The sequence below is a fragment of the Capsicum annuum genome, chromosome 9 (assembly GCF_002878395.1).
Source record: "Capsicum annuum cultivar UCD-10X-F1 chromosome 9, UCD10Xv1.1, whole genome shotgun sequence".
Lineage (NCBI taxonomy): Eukaryota > Viridiplantae > Streptophyta > Magnoliopsida > Solanales > Solanaceae > Capsicum > Capsicum annuum.
The window spans coordinates 87,734,025-87,756,286 of NC_061119.1; the positions used below are offsets into that span (position 1 = coordinate 87,734,025).

General features: G+C 37.3%; 1 protein-coding gene across 2 annotated transcripts in view; it reads right to left on the reverse strand.

The window, feature by feature from the left end:
* Window positions 1-1,209: 1,209 nt before the first annotated feature.
* The window catches only part of LOC107842735 (UBX domain-containing protein 1), a 32,773-nt gene continuing 11,720 nt past the window's right edge, over window positions 1,210-22,262 (reverse strand). For both annotated transcript variants that reach the window (XM_047396883.1, XM_047396884.1), the window contains exons 3-10: window positions 5,711-5,787; window positions 5,193-5,253; window positions 4,298-4,365; window positions 4,118-4,199; window positions 3,692-3,775; window positions 3,498-3,596; window positions 3,141-3,260; window positions 1,210-1,538 (exon numbers count right to left, since the gene is read on the reverse strand). In XM_047396883.1, the coding sequence (XP_047252839.1) occupies window positions 1,356-1,538; window positions 3,141-3,260; window positions 3,498-3,596; window positions 3,692-3,775; window positions 4,118-4,199; window positions 4,298-4,365; window positions 5,193-5,253; window positions 5,711-5,787 (774 nt within the window). In that variant the 3' untranslated portion in view covers window positions 1,210-1,355. The remainder of the gene's footprint in view (window positions 1,539-3,140; window positions 3,261-3,497; window positions 3,597-3,691; window positions 3,776-4,117; window positions 4,200-4,297; window positions 4,366-5,192; window positions 5,254-5,710; window positions 5,788-22,262) is intronic.

The following is a 22,262-nucleotide window of genomic DNA, read 5'->3' on the forward strand; positions in this document are numbered from 1 at the left end:
CGCATTGTTCTCCCAAGGTCCTGCTTCTCCTTGCCCCTTTTGTAAACAATGACTGCTCAGCCGATTTAGCTAGACTATAAGCTTTTACGAGAGGCCGAGAAGCCAAAATTTTGTACCTGAACTTTAATTTCAAGTTTCAATCCTTTCAGGAAACAACCAATGGAATATACTTTTGACAACTTTACTTGATTCAATAGCTCATCGACTCTATCCAGAAATTCATGTACACCCCTTGTTTATGTCAATCCCACCAATTTTGACTTGGGATCATCTTGTAAGGTATGTCCAAACCATGATGCAGTGCCCTCACGTAATCGTTCCGGTTGGGAAAAGCCTCTCTCTACTCTAGTTTGTAGCATAACAAGGTGCTACTGTAGTGCTCTACCCTCTAAATTGATGTTTGCAATCTTGACCTTGGAATCCTCTGCAATTCCATCATAATCGAACAACTGTCCACACCAATACATCCATCCCTGTAAATCTTCACCCCAGCACATGGAAATTCGACTCTATTGTACCTGAAAGAGTCGTGATTGGTATTTCCCGTATACTGTGCATCTTCATTCTCCATGTTAGGTTCATTTGTCAGAGCTACTGGAGCTGGATTGTTCGCCAACATGGCAGCAAGCAATTGACGAATTTGTTTGAGAGCTCTGGCATGTCTTTCCCCCATAGACCTAACCTCTTCAATGTCCTCGATTTCACATCACATTTCCCCATTTCTAGTAACTTCCGCCATCTTCACACAATCGAGTGATGGCCCTGATACAAAATTGGTGCGTGCTAAATTGAAAAGCACAAATCTGCATGTCTAAAGAACTAATAATTGAGAATAATCCTTAATCAACGCTGCAAATATGAATCCTTGGGCGGCGGGGACCGTAGGATATTGTTTTGAAAGCATAATCCGCAACTGTACATGATGGGACCTTTTAACCAATTCCATAGTTAGTTGAGCTATTAACAGAATTCTGCAAAGCCCCAAACTACCCCTACAGACGTGTATGAACTAACTACCCTTTAATCTAATTTGTGTACATAACACTCATAAACCCACTCATCTAGATTCTTTACTTGAAAATACGTTCAGTATTTCTAGTTTACCTTTCTTGGAATTTTAAGATAATCTTTATACACTTCTATATCTGAGGGGCAAGGGATGGGATAGAAGATTAAAATACATGCCATCTATATAAGTACATGTATGTATAGGAGAAAATAAAGTTAAAACAAATAGAATATCCGATTCAGGCTACTATACAAATTCAAGCCCAACAGTAGTAGTAAAATCCAACTAGAAGTTAGTGCTATGTTAATTGTCAAGCATCAAGCCTCTAATCTCTGGGGAAACCACCTTACTTTGACAGTAGCCCAAAGAAGGGATTTGTAATGGCAGAGTGCAAAACCCTGCCAGCTGATCTCAGTATCTTCATATCGACCTTGTCTCTGTGCAAGACCAAAAAGTCACCTCTTTCAACTCTTTCAAACCCAGAGAGTTCTAGAAACTGCACGCCTTCTTTGAAAATCCCAATTTTAGCCTGCCATCACACCAAGGAGAAAAGAACCATCAACACGAATCCAAAATCCAATAGATCCAAGCAAAAAGAAATGACAAAATTTGAAATTGGTTAAGTTACAAAATAAGCTATCCCAACTTTTACCAGATTTCTGAAACGATTTTGGCTTTCTCACTAAAGATCGTGACACTACAACATAAAAGAATGGTATATCAGGAAACAGCAGATACTCTTCATCGCTAAACGTACAGTGAGTGGAAGCATAGAAGACAATACAATAACACATCATTTTGTTGTTTGGTTGGGAAAGAGTTATCCCGGGATAATTAATAATGGGATTAGCGATCCCGGGATTAATTATCCCACCATGTATATGGGATAACTTATCCCATCACTAGGGTATAAATGGTGGGATAAATAATCCAAGGACTAGCTAATACCTCCAACCAAACGCGGGATAAAATAATTCTACATTTTATTCCGGGACTATTTGTACCTTATACCACACACCAAACGATTATTGATAGGCAACACATCATACCCCTAGAATAGGAGGGAATGATTCTGAGGAACTACCAGACACAGGGTTCGACTACACTGACCAAATGGACAAGATTATATTGAAAGAAGCTTAAGATCCTAATCTACATCTACACATCACACAACCAACACGTAACACATGTTCCCCACTGATACGGGCATGATCGTGAAGATGAGCGTATGTGAGTGTGCATTGAATCAGGTCAAGGAAGTGTACAAGTTGAAGTGTGAAAAGGGCTTTGGAACACACCAAAGCCGCCCCTACATACACTCCATAGGCGCCTTTTGTCTTCCCTTCATTAAGGGTTTTTTGGACATTTCACTTATGTTTGTAATAAGTCTATAATAGACTAGTATTAGGTCATTTTAGTTTAGTTATTGAGTGATACTGTAAGACACTTGAAACACCTTTCTTCTCTCTATGGAGAGTGTAACACCTTTAGTTTAGGGCTTGGAAAAGCCACTAAAACCGAAATGAGGGTGATGCTAGTGTGAATCACTAGTATTGCAAAACTTGGTTAGAAACCTTGGTGCTTGAGTGGTTAACGCCCTCTTGTGTCATTGTAAGAGTGTTGGTGTTGCTTTTACATCTATTAAGGGTCCTAGTGTTTGACATACACTTAGGTTCTTAGTTCTTTGTAAGAGTTGATGTCTCAATATCTATCCTTTTCATTCTTGTAATCGTTCGTAGTGTTTGTTGTTGTTATTAGTGAAACCGTGGGTTGTGGATCTTCTTGTTGTCGTTCATGTCATATTGTTGTCCATCTAGTGTTGTAGTTGCTGTTTTGGTGGTGAAACACCACGTTACTTGTCCATCTTGTATTGTTCTTGTTTGGCCGAGACTTGTTCCCACTTTGGTTCTCGGTTTCTATTGTGTTTTGTGTCTTGTTTTCGCATTGTGGGTTGATTCCGTTATCATTTGGTATCAGATATACATGAAAAAAAAAACTATGGAGAAAAAGGAGGGGGCAGGTTAAGAAATCCTGCACCCAGCCTTCCTCCTCATAGTGATAATTTTCTTGAACCTTACAATATTAGGAAATGAAGTTTCATTCTTTCAGTATGTGCTTAAAAAGTATTCACCTGGAAAGCTGGATTACTAAGCCGGATCTTCCTGAACTTTCCTTCATCAGGATTGCTAACAATGTTCCTCACATAAACTAATAGAGTTTTGAAGGCCCGTTGCACTTTTGCATCCTCCTCCTGAAACATATGACATTTAGCGATATGATTATACTGGATGGAGCATGGCTTTCGAAGCTGATATCTGATAAATTAGTGTAACTTGATACATTATGCAAATACTGTTCTAATTACTTTTCTAAAATACCAGTAGCAAACAGAGGGGAAGAAGCTACAAGGCAGTTTGCATAAACTTGTAAGAAACTGGAAACTCACTGAACTAAATAGGGAAACAGAAGAGGCAATGAAATCAGATACCTTGTGCTGACGCCTGAGAGATCTTAAGCATTCCATCAAAACCTCTTTCTTTGTAGCTAAGTTACCAGATAATGCAGCAGACTCAACTTCCAAAGGATTCTGAATTGTGATTTTGAAGAGAAGAATTAAAAGCAGTCAAATGGATGATCCAGTCAATCTTAAAGAACCGTCAACAGAATTGCAAAGCAAAATACCTTTGTCTCTTGCTCAGAGGTTTTAACGGATTTTGAAGATGTAAAGCTATTCAAAAACGAACCAAGCTTAGCCCTCCTTTCGGCCTGTCAGGACATGAACTCACACTTATCCCAGTCCCAATAAGTTCTGATGTTGGGGATTTACGCTGCTTAACTAAAATACAGAACTAAGATCCATATAGCAAACCAATATGCAAAAGTTTCAGTCAACAGGAAAAAATAGAGTAAACTAGATTTATTCAAATTGATAAAGAATATACAGAACAGATAACAGCACATTCTGTGGTATCTATGACTGCATTTGCACTAGTAAATACCTAAACTTACTAAAAAGATGCAGCTACAGCACATATCTGCATTTGATCATAAGATTAGTATTGTTTTGACAAGTAACGACAAAACTTGACTAACAATTACGAGTAATACCATGTCCTGCTGAAGCTTTTGACAAATTCTTTCCGTTGCCCTTCTCTCCTCCTCTTTTTCAGTCTTCCTCTGTGCTTCAAAACTAAAACGCGAGCAAATTACAAAAACCAAAATAAGGATTTGTGACCAACTAAGAACAAAGTATATTTATAAAGAAACAGCTTCAACTTAGAAACACACCATCTCGTTTCATTTTCCTGTGTCATTCGCTTTGCTGCAAGCAGTTCTTTGCCTGCGTGTATCCTTTCCTTCAAATAAAACGAAACATTTAACATTTTGATAAGCAGAACACCTCCACATACAGCAGCTGAACACTAATAGTTCCGTGAGACCTTACATAATAATTTCAAATAAAAACATTTCACACGCACCCAAGGGTATGGCCTAGTGGTTCAATGAAGTGGGGTTGAGTACCATGAGGTCTCAGGTTCAATTTCCCACAGAGACAAACACTACGTGATTTCCTTTCATATGTTCTAGCTTCCTCTCATATGTTCTAGCCTTGGTGGACAGAGTTACCTGGTACCTGTTGCTCGTCGAGGTGCGCAAGCTGGCCCGGACACCACGGTTATCATATATATATATATATGTGCATTTCTCAGCAACGCGCTGCAGATTATTAGTTTAGTTTCAATCCTAGATATATAGGGTTTTGGATCAGTGCATTTCAAATTATCTCAATAGGTATTGCCAGAAATCTTTCCATAATTGTTCCAAGGCTAAGACTTCATGGATTTAACATCTTTGCACTGCCATTAGTTAGTTAAACATGTTTTTTGTTGGTTAACACTAGTCAACCATTGGAAACTAAAGTTTAAAGTTGATCCAAATAAGTGGGAAGCAATTTCTGGACGGCAATGCCATGTCTCGAACAGTGAGCCTAGAATCCCTGCATTGGTTTGCATTCACTTGTTCACGTTGAAAAATTATTCAAATTATGCATCACCAGTTCATCACATCATTCAATCACAACCATCAGATCTCTCACATTCACTATATTGACAATGAACGTTTTGCATTGAATCACAACTCACACCAGAGAATGTTCTTAAGAGAATAGAAATATACTACATACCTTCTCCCTTTTCTTTTCCAGTTTTTTCTCTTCCTCTTCTCTCCTCTTGCGTGCTCGCTCCCTATAAAAGCAGAATTTTCGTTCACCAAAAGCATCAGAAAGAAAAAATGTACTCCCTTGGTTTCAATTTGTTTCGGCCTATTTTGACATGGCACGGAGTTTAAGAAAGTAAAGAAGACTTATAAATCTCTTGGTCTTAAATTACAGATATGTCAAATGTACGAAAATGCCCTTTAATTTTACTTTCAGAAACATGCCATATGGAAAGTTGAAATTAAAGAGTTGTTAAAAAAGGAAAGAGTCATTCTTTTTGAAACGGACAAATAAGGAAAGTAGGCCAAACAAATTGAAACGGAAGGAGTTATATAATAAAAGACTGGAAACAACCCATAAGCGAATCACTGCAAAGCAGTTTCAATATGTAAACAAGGGGCAAGGAGATAATACTTCCAATGACAGTTTCCAGTTTTTGGATTAAACATGGAACCTCCTCATGAAACTTTAATGTAAAACCAAACCTTAGCTCTTGTGCTTTCAACTTCGCTTGTTCTGAATCGAAAGTAGGAGTAGGAGTTTCAATAATGTCGACTTGAACCTGTATACAACTCTCTTGTTAGAACTTTAGGATTGAATTGCATAATAGGACAGTTCCAAAAAAATAGGAACATGAAAATTAAACATCAAAGATCACTTGGCCTAAAAGGCAAACTCCTGTCTCAAGGAGACATAATAAAATCTTTATGTACATGGAAATCCTACGAACAAAGAAGCAGAAGCAGAAGATGCAGAATCAGACACTCCACATCATTTCTATTCAATGAAGTTGCATAAACATGATGTCAAGAAAAATGTTTGCCATCAAGTAAACGGAAAGCCTATCAACAAAGAAACAGAAGATGCAAAATCAGACACTCCACTTCACTTCTATTTAGTGAAGTTGCATAAACATGATGTATAAAAAATGTTTTTCTCCACCTCCTAAGCCAACAAAGATCAGATTGAGCAGATACTTGAGAGACAACATGATGAAGAACCGTGAGGGGTGATCTTTTCTACAACATGTTGAAGAAAGGTGGGGTGGATCTTTTCTAAAGAACTTTTTTCTCAAATGCATGGTCGCAATATTTCTATGACAAAAATACTGTTTACCTTACTTTTCATGGATATTCATCTCATCTGAAACTGTAGCAGCAGTAAATTATCATTGTTCTAGGATTTAGACATTAGTCAGGTGGTTACCTATTCTCCCTTAGTTGTTTTAGGACTTATGTTTTGTTTTTTAATCAAATCATAAAAATTCGCCTTTACTAGGTATGGGTAAGGTTGTGTACACACCAGGGGTGGGCATTCGGTTTATTCAGTTTAATTGTTGAATATAGTTTCGGTTTTTCGATTTTCGGATTGACGAAAATGAAAACCATAAACAAACCAAAATTATTTCGGTTTGGTTCGGTTTTTACAAATTCGGTTCGGTTATTTCGGATTTCTATTTCGATTTTAAAGATTAAAGTAGTGAGCATTTAAAATTGGATTTCGATTTTAAAGATTAAAGTAGTGAGCATTTAAAATTGGTGATTTTTCTAGAAAAATAATCTTTTTTCAAACCTATTTTTCATTCCCAAATATAATTAATTCAACATGCATGAAATAACCATAAATATCAACCTCGCTGAGTCATCGTCGTTGGTGTGACGGCAGTCACTCGGCAGCGACTGCCGATGGCAGTGACGAACTGAGCAAACGACTGTCGCTGGCGATGTTGAAATTTCAACTGAATTGACGAACTGAGGATGGTTGAGCGCTGCTGCAGCCTTCACGTTAATGTTAGGGTCTAAAGCAAAGCAGTATATTAGGATTTAGGGTTACTAAATGATTATAATTTATATATTTATATGTTATATCAGATTATATTATATTTTTAGTATATTTACATATATATTAAATAATATATTATTTATATAATTTCGGTTTTTTGGTTTATCCGAATTCTTCTTTTGTAAATCCAAAAACCAAACCGTTTAACCAAATTTCTAAAATTTGAAATCGAAACCAATTCGAAAAACCAAAAAACAAAACCAAAATTAAATTTCGGTTCGGTTTTTTGGTTTTATCGGTTTAAACCAAAATATGTCCAGCCCTACACACCACCCTCTCCAGACCCCACTTATGGGATTACACTGAATATATTGTTGTTACTGTTGTTGTAGGTGAAAATTTCATTCATGAACAAAGCAAAAAAGATGGATACATACAAGGGGTATACCAAAAGGCAAGAAAACTACAAAATGTACGATTCTCCACAAACTCCACACAATTTTCTACACAAGAAGTTACTTTATGGATACACCAACATAAAACAAAGGATTGGAAACTACTCCTCAACTAAGAAAAACTCGGCTCTACCCAGGGGCGGCTCAACCAATGTGGTGGCCCAAAGCAAAACTTCAATGAGAGGTATTACAATTTTATTCGAAAAAAAAAAAAAAAAAAGTCTTATATTGTATATAATGTTTTTTTCTTTATAAACTGGTAAGGTTGTATTCTCAGCATTACGAGCAATAAGGGTATGCTGGCCACCTCCAAAAATTACAGACTTCCTATTTGATCTATAATTTGTTCAGTGTCCTCTATACATAACTGTTGACACCAAAAGAGTCAAGATACAAGATAATTCCATTTAACTTTCTGAATGGAATTGGACCTATCTTCAAAACATCTACCATTCCTTTCCATCCATACTGACCACCATATACATGATGGAATAAGTTTCCACCAGCTCTTCTGGCTCTTGCTCCCCCCTGTCCAGCTACTAAGAAGATCTGATGTGTGCTAATGCATTATCCAACTAGTGCCAGTAACGTTGAGAAAGAGATTCCACAATTGAGTAGTGTACTTGCAGTGCAAAAAAAGATGTCTGTTCGTTTCCCCCGTCACATTACATAGAAAACACCTAGGTACAAATTGTCTTGCTTTCTTCTATAGCACTACTTGAGTTAAGCAGGCTTTTTTAATAACCAACCAAGTGAAGCATTTTACTTTGGTAGGGATATTGCTTTTCCAAAAGTAGTTCCACAGATAGTGAGGTCTCCCCGCTATCTCCTATTCTTTTTGTAAGCACTGTTGACAGAAAATACCCCATTCTTGTTATGCTTCCATAAAATTCTGTCTCTGCATTGCTGATGAAAACTTGGTCGATTTTTCCCAATAATAAAGCCACTCGCTCTATCTCCCAGTCATTAAGTAATCGCCTAAAAGAGATATCCCAAGTCCCAACCTTGAGCACTCCAGCACTGTCACCACAGGATTTTCACAAATAAGGAAAGGTTCTGTTCAACCCACTTGTCCTTCCAAAACCTTATTCTAGTACCATTGTCTACCTTAAGACAAATATTAGCTTTCATTGATGGCCATAAATTCCTGATAGTTCTCCACACACTCACGCCGTAAGTATCAGTAACAACTTCTGTGCACCAGGGGCTAAGCTCACTCTATTTTGTCTATATGATTTCCTTCCACAGTGATCTGTCCTCAACAGTGTATCTCCAAAGACATTTCATCAGTACACTCTCATTCACTTTGCAGATTTATATTTTTGATACCCAAGCCCCTTTTTTTTTTGCTAAGCATCACCGTTTTCCTGTTTACCAGGCAATATCCTTTTCCTTATTCCTTGCCACAGGAATTTTCTCCTAAGCCTGTCAAGCTTTTTGACCACTTTTTTTGGGATTGAAAATAGGGACATAAGTAGGTAATGAGTCTAACACAGAGTTAATCAAAATCAATCTTCCTCCTAATGACAGGTACTGGGCCTTCCATTTGGCTAGCTTCTCCTTTGTTTTCTTTATGATTCCGCCCCATATCTCCAATGTCTTATATTGATAACCCAAGGACATTCCAAGATATGTAGTAGGAAGATGTTCTATTCTGCACCCCAAAATGTTAGACAACTCTTGAATCTGAGGTACCTCCTTGACTTGGAACAAGCTACTTTTCCCCCAATTCACTCTCACAACCCGAGGCAGCTTCAAAAGTAGCAAAATTAGTCTAATGTACCTAATCTGGTCAATTGCAGGCCCACAAAAGATGATGGTATCATCTGTATAAAGCAAATGATATATCTCCAGTTCTGCCCCCATCATGTTCCTGATCTGAAAGCCTTTAATCCATCTCTTCTGAATTGCAGTCCTCATCATGCTATCAAACCCCTCATGGCCAGTAAGAAAAGAAACGAAGAAAGAGGATCACCTTGTCTCAACCCCCTTTCTCCCTTTCTGATGCAAAAAAACCCACTAGTTCTCCGTTCACAAGAACGGAGAACCTGACTGTTTTGATGCAAAATTCAATACATTTTATCCATCTACTCCCAAACCCTATTTGTCTGAGAGTATTCAGTAAGGACTCATAGGCTATTTGGATGTCCAACTTACACATTATACCAGAAAGCCCTTTCATTCTTGAATGTATATACTCACTGGCTATGAGGGTTGCATCCGTGATTTGCCTTCTTTTTATGAAGGCCATCTGACACTTGTTTATCAACTTGTCCACTACTGTTTTGAGTCTCTCAGCTAGAATTCTGGCAATAATTTTATACACTCCACCTACCAGACTAATTCGTCTGAAATCCTTCAACTCGTGGCTCTAAGTTTCTTTGAAATTAATGCGATGAAAGTTGCATAGAAACTCTTCTCAAAGGATTGATTAGAATGGAAATAATAGACAGTGTTAATAATATCTTCCTTCAGAACATCCCAAAAGTCTGAAAAAACACCATTGGGAATCCATCTAGTCCGGGTGCCAGCTCCATAGCACTTTTGTTAAGGCATTCTGCTATTTCTTGTTCCTTAAAGGCTCTCTATAGCCATAATCGCTCTTCCTCGATTATTCTTACCCCTTCATGTACCTTCAGATCAAGTCTCCATTGCTCCGTCTCCTTGTATAAATCTTTGTAAAAAATTTGCACTATCTCTTTGATGCCGTCATGATCCTTTGCACTATCTCTTTGATGCCGTCAGGATCCTTAAATGTATTTCTTTCCACATCCAACTGCTCTATGGAGTTGAATCTCTTGTGTGCAATGAACATCTTTGAAAAAATTATGTTTTTATCTCCTTGTTTCAACCTTTGAACCCTCGACCTTTGCCTCTAGGCGATCTTTTCATTTTTTGCTACCTCCTCATATTCCATGCCTAAATTAACCTTTTGCAGCACTTCATCATCATCTGTGAGAGGTCTATGTTCCTGTATACCTTCCCAACTTGAAATTTGAGCCAGAATGTCTTCCTTCCTTTGTCTCCAATCTCCCCTGTTATCTTTGCTCCACTTCTTTAATTTTGTTTCGAGAAATTTCAATTTTTCTGCTAACATATGTCCTGGCCTGCCATCTACAGTAAAATATGACCACCACTCCTTGACCTTGCCCTTGAATCCATCTACTCCTAGCCACCAAGTCTCAAACTTGAAATATGACTTCATCCACTCCCAATTCCCACAAGTTAGTAGTAACGGATTATGATCAGAAATCAACTTGGGCAAGATGCTTTGCTTAACTTGTGGGGAAATTTCTCCCCATTCTCCACAATGAAGGATTCTGTCAATTCTGGAACCACAACCAAATTCCTCTCCCCTTCTTCACATAAAAGATCCTCCAAACAACGGAGGATCTGTTGTTTCGGGTACGCAAATCTGTATGTTATTATTGGGACATGATTGATTGTGTAATATATTGTGCAGATTTCTCTCCCTAATTTGTGCTTTATTAAATTTATATAATATTTTAGCTGATTTCTAGGGATTTAGATATCTAGTTACCTTAGTCTTTCCTTTACTTGTATATATATCTCTGTAACCTTTGGATAATACATAAGTCTAATACACTACTCCTTCATCTCTCGAACCTTTATGGTATCCTAGCCTTTCTAAACTCCAATGAGTCTTCTTATCTTTTTCAAGTTTTCCTTTTGGTTCTATGGCATCCATGGTAAATCCAAGTGATTCTATTATCCCTACTAATAACACCAGCCATCTGATGCAATTTAACCCCAGTTCCCAACTTTTCCTAAAACTTACTGGTCTAATGAACTTCGTCATTTGGAAAGCGCAGGTCGAATATCTCATGTTCGGTCATGATCTCTACTACTATCTCGATGGAACCTTGACAGCACCATCAGAAACAGTAACCCTCAACAACCAAGAGGTACCCAATCCCAAGTATAAATTCAGGTTTCGCCAAAACCAGTTGATTCGCAATGCATCTGTTGAACCTACTATCACCTCTGCAATCGCCAAAACTTCGACCTCAAAGCAAGCGTGGGACACACTGCATAACCTGTATGCTAGCAAATCACATACAAGGATTTTTAGTCTCCGAAACTCTCTGGCTACAATCACAAAAAACTCTCGCAGTATGACAAAGTACTTGCGCGAGAAAAGGAATGTTGCTGATGAACTTGCAACGGCTGGAACTCCTATACCCGATGACGGACTTGTCAAAATACTCGGCGGTCTAGGACCTGAGTATGATTCAATTTCAGCGATTATCCAAGCGTGAGATACACCTATCTCATATGAGGAACTTTACAACAAGCTTCTCAATAGAGAGCTTCTCCTCAAACATAATGAGCCTAATCAGGCCTCAATTACAGCTGCAGTGGCACAAAAACCATCACCAAATTAGCGGCCAACGAATGTACCAGCCACATCACCAAATTGGCATCCAACGGCCTCTCGACAAAATCGTCCAGTTTGTCAGCTATGTGGTTGCACTAGGCATACTGCCAATGTGTGTCGTTCATGCTCCCACAATCACTTGGGAGCCTGAGCAAACTTTGTTTCTATGCCTTGGGTTGTCGATTCAGGAGCATCACATCATGTGACTGATGATTCTAAAAATCCTCAACGTCCGGATGACTACACTGGTACTAACAATATTACCATGGGCAACGGTAACAAAATCCCTATAACTCACACCGGTCATGTTCAAATAAATGCTTCAAATAAAAAGTTTCATGTTCAAATAAATGCTTCAAATAAAAAGTTTTATCTTTCAAATACTTTGTGTCCACCAGAGATTAAACGTAATCTTATATTTGTGTCTCAATTTTGCAAAGATAATCTGACATCCATAGAATTTTTTCCTTTGATTTTCTTGTGAAGGACCTGAGTACGGGGGCACCGTTGGCACGAGGCCAGAATAAAGGACTTTATGAGGGGCCTGCTGGAGGATCCTAAGGTAATCTGAGCTACCAATCCTATATGGCAGAATTTCAACAATCTTGGTATAGAAAATTAGAACACTCAAATAAAAAAGTGCTTCAAACACTCTCACAAAAGTTTTCAATTCCAATTTCAAATTCTGAAATGTTTGATCATTGTAATTCCTGCTCTTCTAATAAAAGTCATCGGCAACCTTTTTCTGAGAATACTCTGGTGAGTAAAAAGCCTTTACAAATTATTTTCAGTGATGTATGGGGCCCATCACCTGTTTTGTCAATTGACAAAAAATTATATTATGTAATTTTTGTTGATCAATTTACAAAATACATTTGGTTGTACACACTTAAAAATAAAAGTGAGGTCAAAACAATTTTCTCTAAATTAAAACCATTTGTTGAAAATTATTTTCATACAAAACTACTCTCAGTTTACACTGATGGCGGTGGTGAATTTGAAGGTCTCAAGTCATTTCTTCACACCAATCGCATTGAACACCTTGAATCGCCACCATACACTCTACAAGGAATAGCTATTGCTGAACGTAGACATTGGCTCATCATTGAAACAGCAAAAACCATTTTACACCAAGCCTCCATGCCTCCAGTATTTTGGACCTTTGCCTATCAACAGGCCACATTCTTGATTAACAAACTGCCCACTCGCACACTTCATTATGATTCACCATACCAACGATTATTTGGAGAAATTCCAAATTATGAATCCATTCGTACTTTTGGTTGCCTATGTTATCCATGGCTTAAACCATATGCCAAACACAAACTAGAACCCAAGTCCACCCCTTGTCTTTACTTGGGCTACTCTAATACCCATCACAACCATTAGTGTTATGATCCTATTTCACAAAGGGTATATATTTCACGAGATGTTATTTTTTATGAAAATAAATTTCCCTTTTCTGATATATTTTCATCTTTAAAAGACAAGAATTTCAACGTTAGAGTGGGATATCTTGTACAAAGAGTCAAATAACCTCAGTGTCAAGTCAGTGCCTCTAGTGGATTATGAGATTCTCCAGCCAATCAAGGTTGCTCCAGAATTGCCGGCGACTCCTCCTGCAGGTTCCTTTTCAGATCCATCCTTGGCAGCAGCGCCAACTCCTACCGCCGGTTCAGATTGCTCCACACAGCCTATTGTTGTCCCACCCACCACACAACCACTAATCCAGTATTAACGCTGAAATCGGCACACCCCGACAACCCCTTTATCTATACCAACTCCCGACCCCTCCCCATCCATTCCATCTCACAATCATCACCAATCCTCTACCACAGCTTCCGCACATACCCAACAACCATCCATTCACCGACCTGTTACTCGTTCACAAAATAATATTACCAAACCCAAGCAAGCATTTGATTATCTTACAGTTGCATTAACTGAACCACTTCCCACCACTTATAACCAAGCCCAAAAAAGTGCACACTGGAGAGAAGCGATGAAACTTGAGTTTGAGGCATTGATGAACAACAAGACCTGGGAGCTTGTACTACCGTCCTCTTCTCAAAATATTGTTGATTGTAAATGGCTCTATCGTATCAAAACCAAATCAGATAAAAGTGTTGACAGGTATAAAGTTCGGCTAGTTACAACGGGCTTCAAGCAACGACCGGGTATGGATTATCACTCAACATTAGAGATGGCAGCGGACCGGAGTTAATCCGATTTTGGTTCAATTCCAGTCACATTTCGGTCTGGTAACGCAACGGTACTGGTTGGTACCGGTACCCAACGACCCAAAATCCGGTACCGGTGCGGAGCATCAATTTTTTCCGGTTGTTCCAGTTCCGATTGACCCGTGCCGGTTGGCCGGTTCCGGTCCGGCGCCGGCTGGTGCAATTTAATTTTTTTAAAAAAAATTGTTTAGTATATGGCCGTTGTTGACCGCTTGATTTTAGCCGTCGAAGGGGGCCAACGGCTATTTTGGGCCTCCCCCTCCCAATTACCCCACTACCCCTTTAAATTTCTACGATAAATACCCTTTATATCTATTCTTTTTTCTCACAAATTTCTCAATTTCTCAATTTCTCATACTCTCTCTTAATATTCTCATACTCTTAATATTTATAGTTATTGTATTAATTGGAGTTGAAGATTTTTTTTGAAGATATTACAAGCTTCAATCATCACCTTTTAATTCCGACATTTGGTATACGTTTGCTTTTACGCAGACGTTCAGTATATTCGTTCCAACTTTAATCTCCATATTTTTATTTTTAGTATCTATATTTGTTTACTTACATTAATTTTTTGATTTATAATATTTATATTGCTTGTTTTAACATAATTATATTTAAATTTAATCATGGATGTCAATAAGAGTAGTGGTAAAAGACCAATCTTTGGTAAGGTTTTTCGTAGAAATAAAAAAAATAGTGCTACTACTAGTTCATTACTGCCTAGATTTAGTGAAACTTCTTTATCACAACCTAATGGTTTCGATGTTGGTGCCCGTATGGAATTAGACCATGAGACACTAAGTAGCCGTTATGATAATTTTGAGGAAGACTTACCGGAAGAAGATATAGAAGAACAAGAGTTAGGTGAAACCCCTACCCCAACTAGTCCGGTTACGGAATTACCAAAAGACGATGATGTACTTCCCCTTTTACCGGAATTTAGTAGGGCCAAATGTACTGAACGTCCTAAAAGGATTTTAGTTTGGCAATTTATGAGTCAAGATAAGGTAAATAATACTGCTACTTGCAATAAATGTCAGAGTTATGAAACATTTGACCGGAGGAAAAAATGGTGGGAGAGGGTTGCTTACTACGCATTTGAGGAAATGTAATAAAGAATTTATTTGTCTAGAAAATAAGGTTAAGGCAAAAAAAGGTAGTACACCATTGACGGAAGAATCTGTAGGAGGTAATATGGTTCAAATGTGTTTAGATAAGTTTAACCCAGCTAGACCAAGTTCTTCATTGACATATAGTGAAGATGAAAACAGAGAAGAACTAGCGAAAATGGTTGTTGTTGTGGGTTTTCCTTTTAGTTTTCCTTCGCATCCCGGTTTTATTCATTATATTCAACAAGTATATAATCCTTCTTTCAAAGGTTTTTCACAAAATACAATTAAAAATGATATTTTTAAATTTCAAGTTGAACATTGTCATTTTCTTCGTTGCTTATTTAGTAAATTTGATGATAGAGTATCTATTACTTCTGATATGGGTCATAGTGTTCTCAGTAATGATTATTTTACTGTCACGATTTATTGGATTGATCACCATTAGAACATGCAAAAAAGAATTATTGCTTATAAATATGTTGACGAGACTAAAACCGGTAAATTTATATCTACTACAATAACGGATTGCTTAAAATATTTTAGACTTATTGATAGAACTATGACATGTACATTAGATAATGCTTCTAAAAATTTGAAAGCCACTGATTTTTTAAAATACTAGACTATGTCCTACGGATGATGATTATGTTCATGTTAGATGTATTGCACATAATTTAAATTTGATAGTACATAATGGTGTTGAGTTGTTTGGAGATGGTTGTTTTAAGGTTCGAATTGCTTATAGTTTTATTTTTAAAAATAAAAAAAAGGCTATAATAGATGATTTTAAATTTCAATGTACAAAATATGAACTTCCAAATAGAAAAGTTCCAAGAGAAATTCCTACTAGATGGATTCTTTGTATCAAATGCTTGAAGTTGCTAGTGTCTATCGTGAACCTATACAATTAGTTTTTAATTCACTTAATTCGAATAATGATTTAAGGCTAGGTTCTGATGATTGGATTGAAGTAGAAGAACTTTGTAAATTTTTGAAAACCTTTTATCAAGCTACGAACACAGTAACTGCACAATATACTCCAACTATTTCTTTTTTTTAGTAACTATTACTGTTATTTCTAAAGTATTTGCTAAATAGAAAAAAAATTGTCCTTATAAAGAGGCAACTGAAGCTATGAGTTGACAAATTTAAAAAATATTTTTTTCTTATTCCATAAATTTATTTGACAGCTACTTTATTCAACCCATTTTACAAAGAACATGGTGTAATGATGATGGTTCGAAAAATATACACAAATTTAGAAATTGAACCTCATGAAAAGCCATCAGTTGAAACTTATTGTGCTAGCATAGTACCTAAAGCCAGGAGTTTATATAACATGTATCAAGTTATGGAACAAAATATTGCGCCGGTCGAACTTCCTACTTATAGACATAGATATGATGATTTAGATGACGAGATGGGTGAAGAACTTGGTCTTCAATGTTGTAGCAGTAATGATTTTGATTCGTATATTTCTCAGGATCGGGAAAGTATTAGAGATGCAAATAGACAACAACTTTTAGCATAGTGGAAGACCCGTACTAGACAATTTCCAAAACTTTCAAAGGTGGTTCGAGATTTGCTAGCAAGTCAAGCTTCTTCAGTTGCTTCGGAGCAAGCTTTTAGCGCAGGAAGATTTATGACTGAAGATCATCGATATTCGTTGGCGAAGCATAGTTTGGAGATTTCGGTATTATTTAGAGATTGGATAATGCCGAACTAAGAAATTTTGGACTCCCAAAATTACCGCCCCAAATTGAAGACGAAATAGATGAAATATTTGAGGAGAATAGTGATGATGGAATGGAAGCAATGGAAGAACAAGGAAAAAGATGAATTCCGGAAAATATAGAAATAGATAACTTACTTCTAGAATATTATGGACGTTATAGATATTAATAAGATTCTAGAGTAAGATCTAATTCAAACAAAACCCTTCCTAAAAGGTGGCTGCGTAGACTAGATTCTCTTTTAATATTTGTAATAAATGTAAATTTGAATTAATATAGAGGCTATTCGCCTTAATTTTATTTTAAAATTTGTTTTGTTTGATGCAATTATAGTTTACATTTATAATTTTAAAGTTATGGAGAAAAAATTTTAATACTTTAACTTTATAAAGTTAGGAAATTTTTTTATAACTTTTTCTAAGTTTATGTTATAAAAAGTTAATGTTAGAGTTAAAATTAAAACTATTTTTAAAATTATATATTATAATCTATTATAACTTAAAATTATAACTATTTAAGTTAATGTCAATTGTTTTTATAGTAAAAGGTTTTAACTTAAACTTAAATAAATATAATTTAAATTAATTCATAACATTAACTTTAAAAGAATATTAGATTAATATATCTTTTAACTTAATTATATTAATAAAACAAGTTAAATTATTAAAATAATTATATTCTTTAAATTTTATTAAAGTTAAAATTAATGTTATGAGTTAACATAAACTTATATTCTTTTAATATAAAATTCATAACATTAATTTTATTAAATCAACTCATAACATTAACAATTTAACATTAAACAGTTGTTTTAAAAAATTAAAAACACGCCAAAACTCCGGTTTCCGTACCGGTCCGACCGGTACCGCACCAGTGACAACCGAACCGGGGTGGAAGGCCCATATTTTCCGGTGGTACCGGTTCCGGTAAAATACACCGGTATATTTGTCCAATACCGGTTTCGGTTCCGGTAAAACCGTTCTGGCGGTTCCGGTCCGTTCCCAGGCTTACTCTACATTCAGTCCAGTGGTAATACCTGTTACTATTAGACTCATTTTGTCGCTTGCAGTTCAGCATAATTGGCAATAACGCGTTTCTTCAAGGTCACCTTGAAGAAGATGTTTATATGCGTCAACCTTGTGGGTATGCTCATCCTGATTTTCCTAATTATGTGTGCAAATTAAAGAAAGCAATTTGTGGACTTAAGTAGGCCCTTCGAGCTTGGTACTCTAAGTTAAAGCAATTCTTGCTTCAGGTTAGCTTTCAAAAGTCTAACTCTGACTCTTCTCTATTTATTCGTCATCAAAATGAAACATTGGTCTATATTCTTGTATATGTTGATGACATAAATATCACTGGATCGAACTCAGAGGTTATTAAGAAAACTATCCAGGTTCTTTCATCCAGATTCTCTCTCAAAGACCTCGGACATTTCCACTACTTTTTGGGTATTGAAGTTCTCCGCACTAAAGAAGGGATCGTTCTCTCTCAGGCCAAGTATGTTTCAGATCTTGTTGCGGCCCATAAAATGCCTGAATGTAAGCCTGTTACAACTCCCATGAGTTCCACTGCCTCACTATCCTTAAAGGATGACATACCTCTGGCGGATGCCACTTTGTATCGTCAAGTACTTGGTAAGCTCCAATATCTGTCATTCACCATACCAGATATAAGCTTTGCAGTTAACAAATTATCTCAATTCATGCATGCTCCTACACACACACTGGTCTTTTGTTAAGAGCTACACACACACTGGTCTTTTGTTAAGAGACTTGCGATACCTCCAGTATACCAAAAATCATGGCTTACAGATAACAAGCAAGACACATCCTGGGTTATTTATGCATTCAGATGTCGATTGGGCTTGTGACATTAATGACAGGAACAGGAACTCCACTTCTGGATATATCCTGTACCTTGGAGCAAATCCTATTAGTTGGTCATCCAAGAAGCAATGCACTGTTGCGCGCTCCTCCACGGAAGTAGAGTATCGTGCAGTAGCTTCTGCACTTGCTGAGGTCAATTGGGTTAAAAAACTTCTTGTAGAACTACATGTGCAGCTTCCTGATCCACCCATAATCTATTGTGATAATGTTGGTGCTACCTATCTATGTCAAAATTCGGTACTACACAGTAGGATAAAACACATTGAAGTTGATTTTCACTTTGTTAGAGATCAAGTGTAGCGAAAACAGGTGCTCGTTCAGCATTTACATGTTGCTGATCAGCTCGGGAACACGCTTACAAAGCCTTTGCCTCGTCTGTTGTTTCATAAACATTTGTCCAAGTTAAGGTTATTGATGCCACCTTCAACTTGCGGGGACGTATTGTGACATGATTGATTGTTTAATATATTGTGCAGATTTCTCTCCTTGATTTGTGCTTTATTAAATGTATATAATATTCTAGCTGATTTCTAGGGATTTACCTAGCTTTTGGGATCTCCAGTCTGTTAGGTAGAGTTACCGTCATGCTGACTTGTCCTAGGCCGTAAACCCATTTCCTTGGATGTTCTCTCAACTCCTTCTCTAGATAGGCCTTTTGTAAATGGATCCGACACATTATTCTTTGACTTTACATAGTAAACAGTGATAATTCTACTAGAGAGAAGTTCTCTAACGGTATTATGTCTCCATCTTATGTGATGAGATTTACCGTTGTACATCATGCTCCCTACCCTACCTATTGCCTCTTGACTATCACAATGTATACATACTGGTGCCAATGGTTTGGGCCAATAAGGAATATCTTTCAAGAAATTTCGGAGCCATCCTGTTTCTTCACCGACTTTATCTAATGCGATAAATTAAAATTCCATTATAGAGCGAGTAATACATGTCTGTTTGGACGATTTCCAAGAGACTGCTCCTCCACTTATAGTAAATACATATCCACCGTAGATTTTACTTCATTCGATCCGGTGATCCAATTTGCACCACTATATCCTTCAAGTACCGCGGGATATTTATTATAATGCAAAACATAGTCTTGAGTGTATTTAAGATACCCCAAAACACTTTTTATTGTCATCCAATGAGTTTTCTTGGGAATACACATGTACCGACTCAACTTACTAATAGCACATGCTATGTCTAGTCGTGTAAATTCATTATATACATTAAACATCCCAATACTCCGGCATACTCCAACTGTGAGTCACTTTCACATTTATTCTTTTGAAGTGTGAAGCTCACATCCAATGAAGTCTTAGCAATACCAAATTCCAAATAATTGAATTTATCAAGTACATTTTCGATGTAATGAGACTGGGACAATGTCAACCCTTGTGGAGTTCTATGGATTCTTATTCCTAAGATCACACCCGCAACTCCAAGGTTTTTCATATCAAACTTGCTCTCAAGCATTCGTTTCGTAGCATTTATGTCAGAAATGTCTCTACTGATGATCAACATATCATCCACATACAAACAAACAATGACCTTGTGATTTGGAGTGTCTTTAATGTAAACACATTTATCAAATTTATTTATCTCGAACCCGTTTGCCAACATGGTTTGGTCAAACTTCGCATGCCACTCTAGGTGCTTATTTTAGTCCATAGAGTGACTTAACTAGTTTGCACACCTTTTCTTTACCAGGAACTACAAAACTCTCGGATTGTACCATGCAAATTTCTTCCTCCAATTCTCCACTTAGGAATGTTGTTTTCACATCCATTTGATGAATTTCAAAACCATATACCGCCGCCAAGGCAATTAATATCCAAATTTTAGCAATTAATGTTGTTTTCCAGCAGAACCCTTTCTCTTTTTCGCCTTAGAAGAAAACAAAAGTTTTGCTCTCCAGATGTCTCTGCCATTGAACCAAATATTTGCTCAGTGAAAGGTTCTGTGAATGGCTCGTTGTTTCTACCTGTAGCCATACTAGATGGGCTTAAGTTATTTCGTCCAGAGGAAATTGCAAAGTTCAATTTATTTGAATTGGGCTTTAAAGGCCCAGTTTCAATAGCCCTAGATAAAGCTAAGATGTTCCCTTTCTCTGCCAGACCACGTGAACTGGAGCTGGGACCCATCTGAGGAGAAAAATCTGCTTTTTTCAGGTGGTCTATACCAGCTATATTTACCCCTTCATCGTAAGTCTCAATCTTTGATGTTTCTCCCTCTGCTAAATCTTTCCTTTTCCCATGAATATCTGTTGCGTTCTTTTCAGAACCAAGGACAAAGCTAAAGCCTAGCCCGTCATCTCTAAAGCAGTCCATCTTCATTGTCTTTATCCGGTACATCTAAAGCAGTCCATCTTCTCCATCTTTTTCTGGTACATCGCCAGCAGCTCACACCATATCGGCAATGAATAGATGTTGTCGCTGTCAGCCACATCGACTTTCGATGGGATTTTTTCTCTTGGGCCTCTTACCCTGATTCTAGCCCACCTAAAATGGTTTTTAAGTTCCATCTATTCTTCCGTCTGCAACCATCCACCGCGTGCTTCACCTATTTTCTTCATCACCTCTGCGTTCCACAAATTCAGCAGAAGCCCCAAAATTCTGATCCAGAACCAGTCGAATCGGAAAGATTCTAGAAAAGCCCCTTATAGTTGGTCACCACCACTCAAGATTCAATATTTGGCCGTCTTCTCCATTCTCCCATGAGCATGTGTTCTGCGTCTCTTCTAGATTGAAATTCAAAGAGAAAATAAAATCCATTCACGTCATAAACTTTGATGTTCAGAACTCCCCTCCAAGTCTGGGCAGCCCATCTTCTCACTTCACTGTGCAGAGAGGCACCTTCCCCACCGGAGAATTTCCCCACCAGACATCTGCGCAGCAAAGCACTGTCTTCCTGCAAGCCATTCATTGTTTGCTCATGATTACCATCCTTGGCTGCATTCTCCTCGTGGCTCCACTTGCTTTTGGAGATAGCTTCTTTAAAGTTCCCTTTCCCTGTAAACGTCTTACAGCTTTCCCCTGTTGTAATAAATGTACCTTGTGAGCTTGAGAATTTATTAATGAAGTCTTCAATTCTAACTGCCAAATTCTCCCATCCTTCATTATATTTATTCACTGGTATGATAATGACAGCCCGATTATAACCTTAAACTGCAATAGCTGAGATGTACCGACCATATTTATTGAACTTTTGAGTAGAATAAATGTAGGTGCTGATGTCTTTATGTCACCACGACTTAAAAACTCTTGCCTCTGTCCACTGATGCTTCATGAAGACGCTTACACAGCCATAGAAGTTCAACTCTGCTAAGAATCACCCTACTCAAGGAAAGTTGATAACTGTCTACCCAATCAAACCAAGTCGCCGTAGAAGAGGCCGTAATATCATATGATGCCGCCACCCCCCC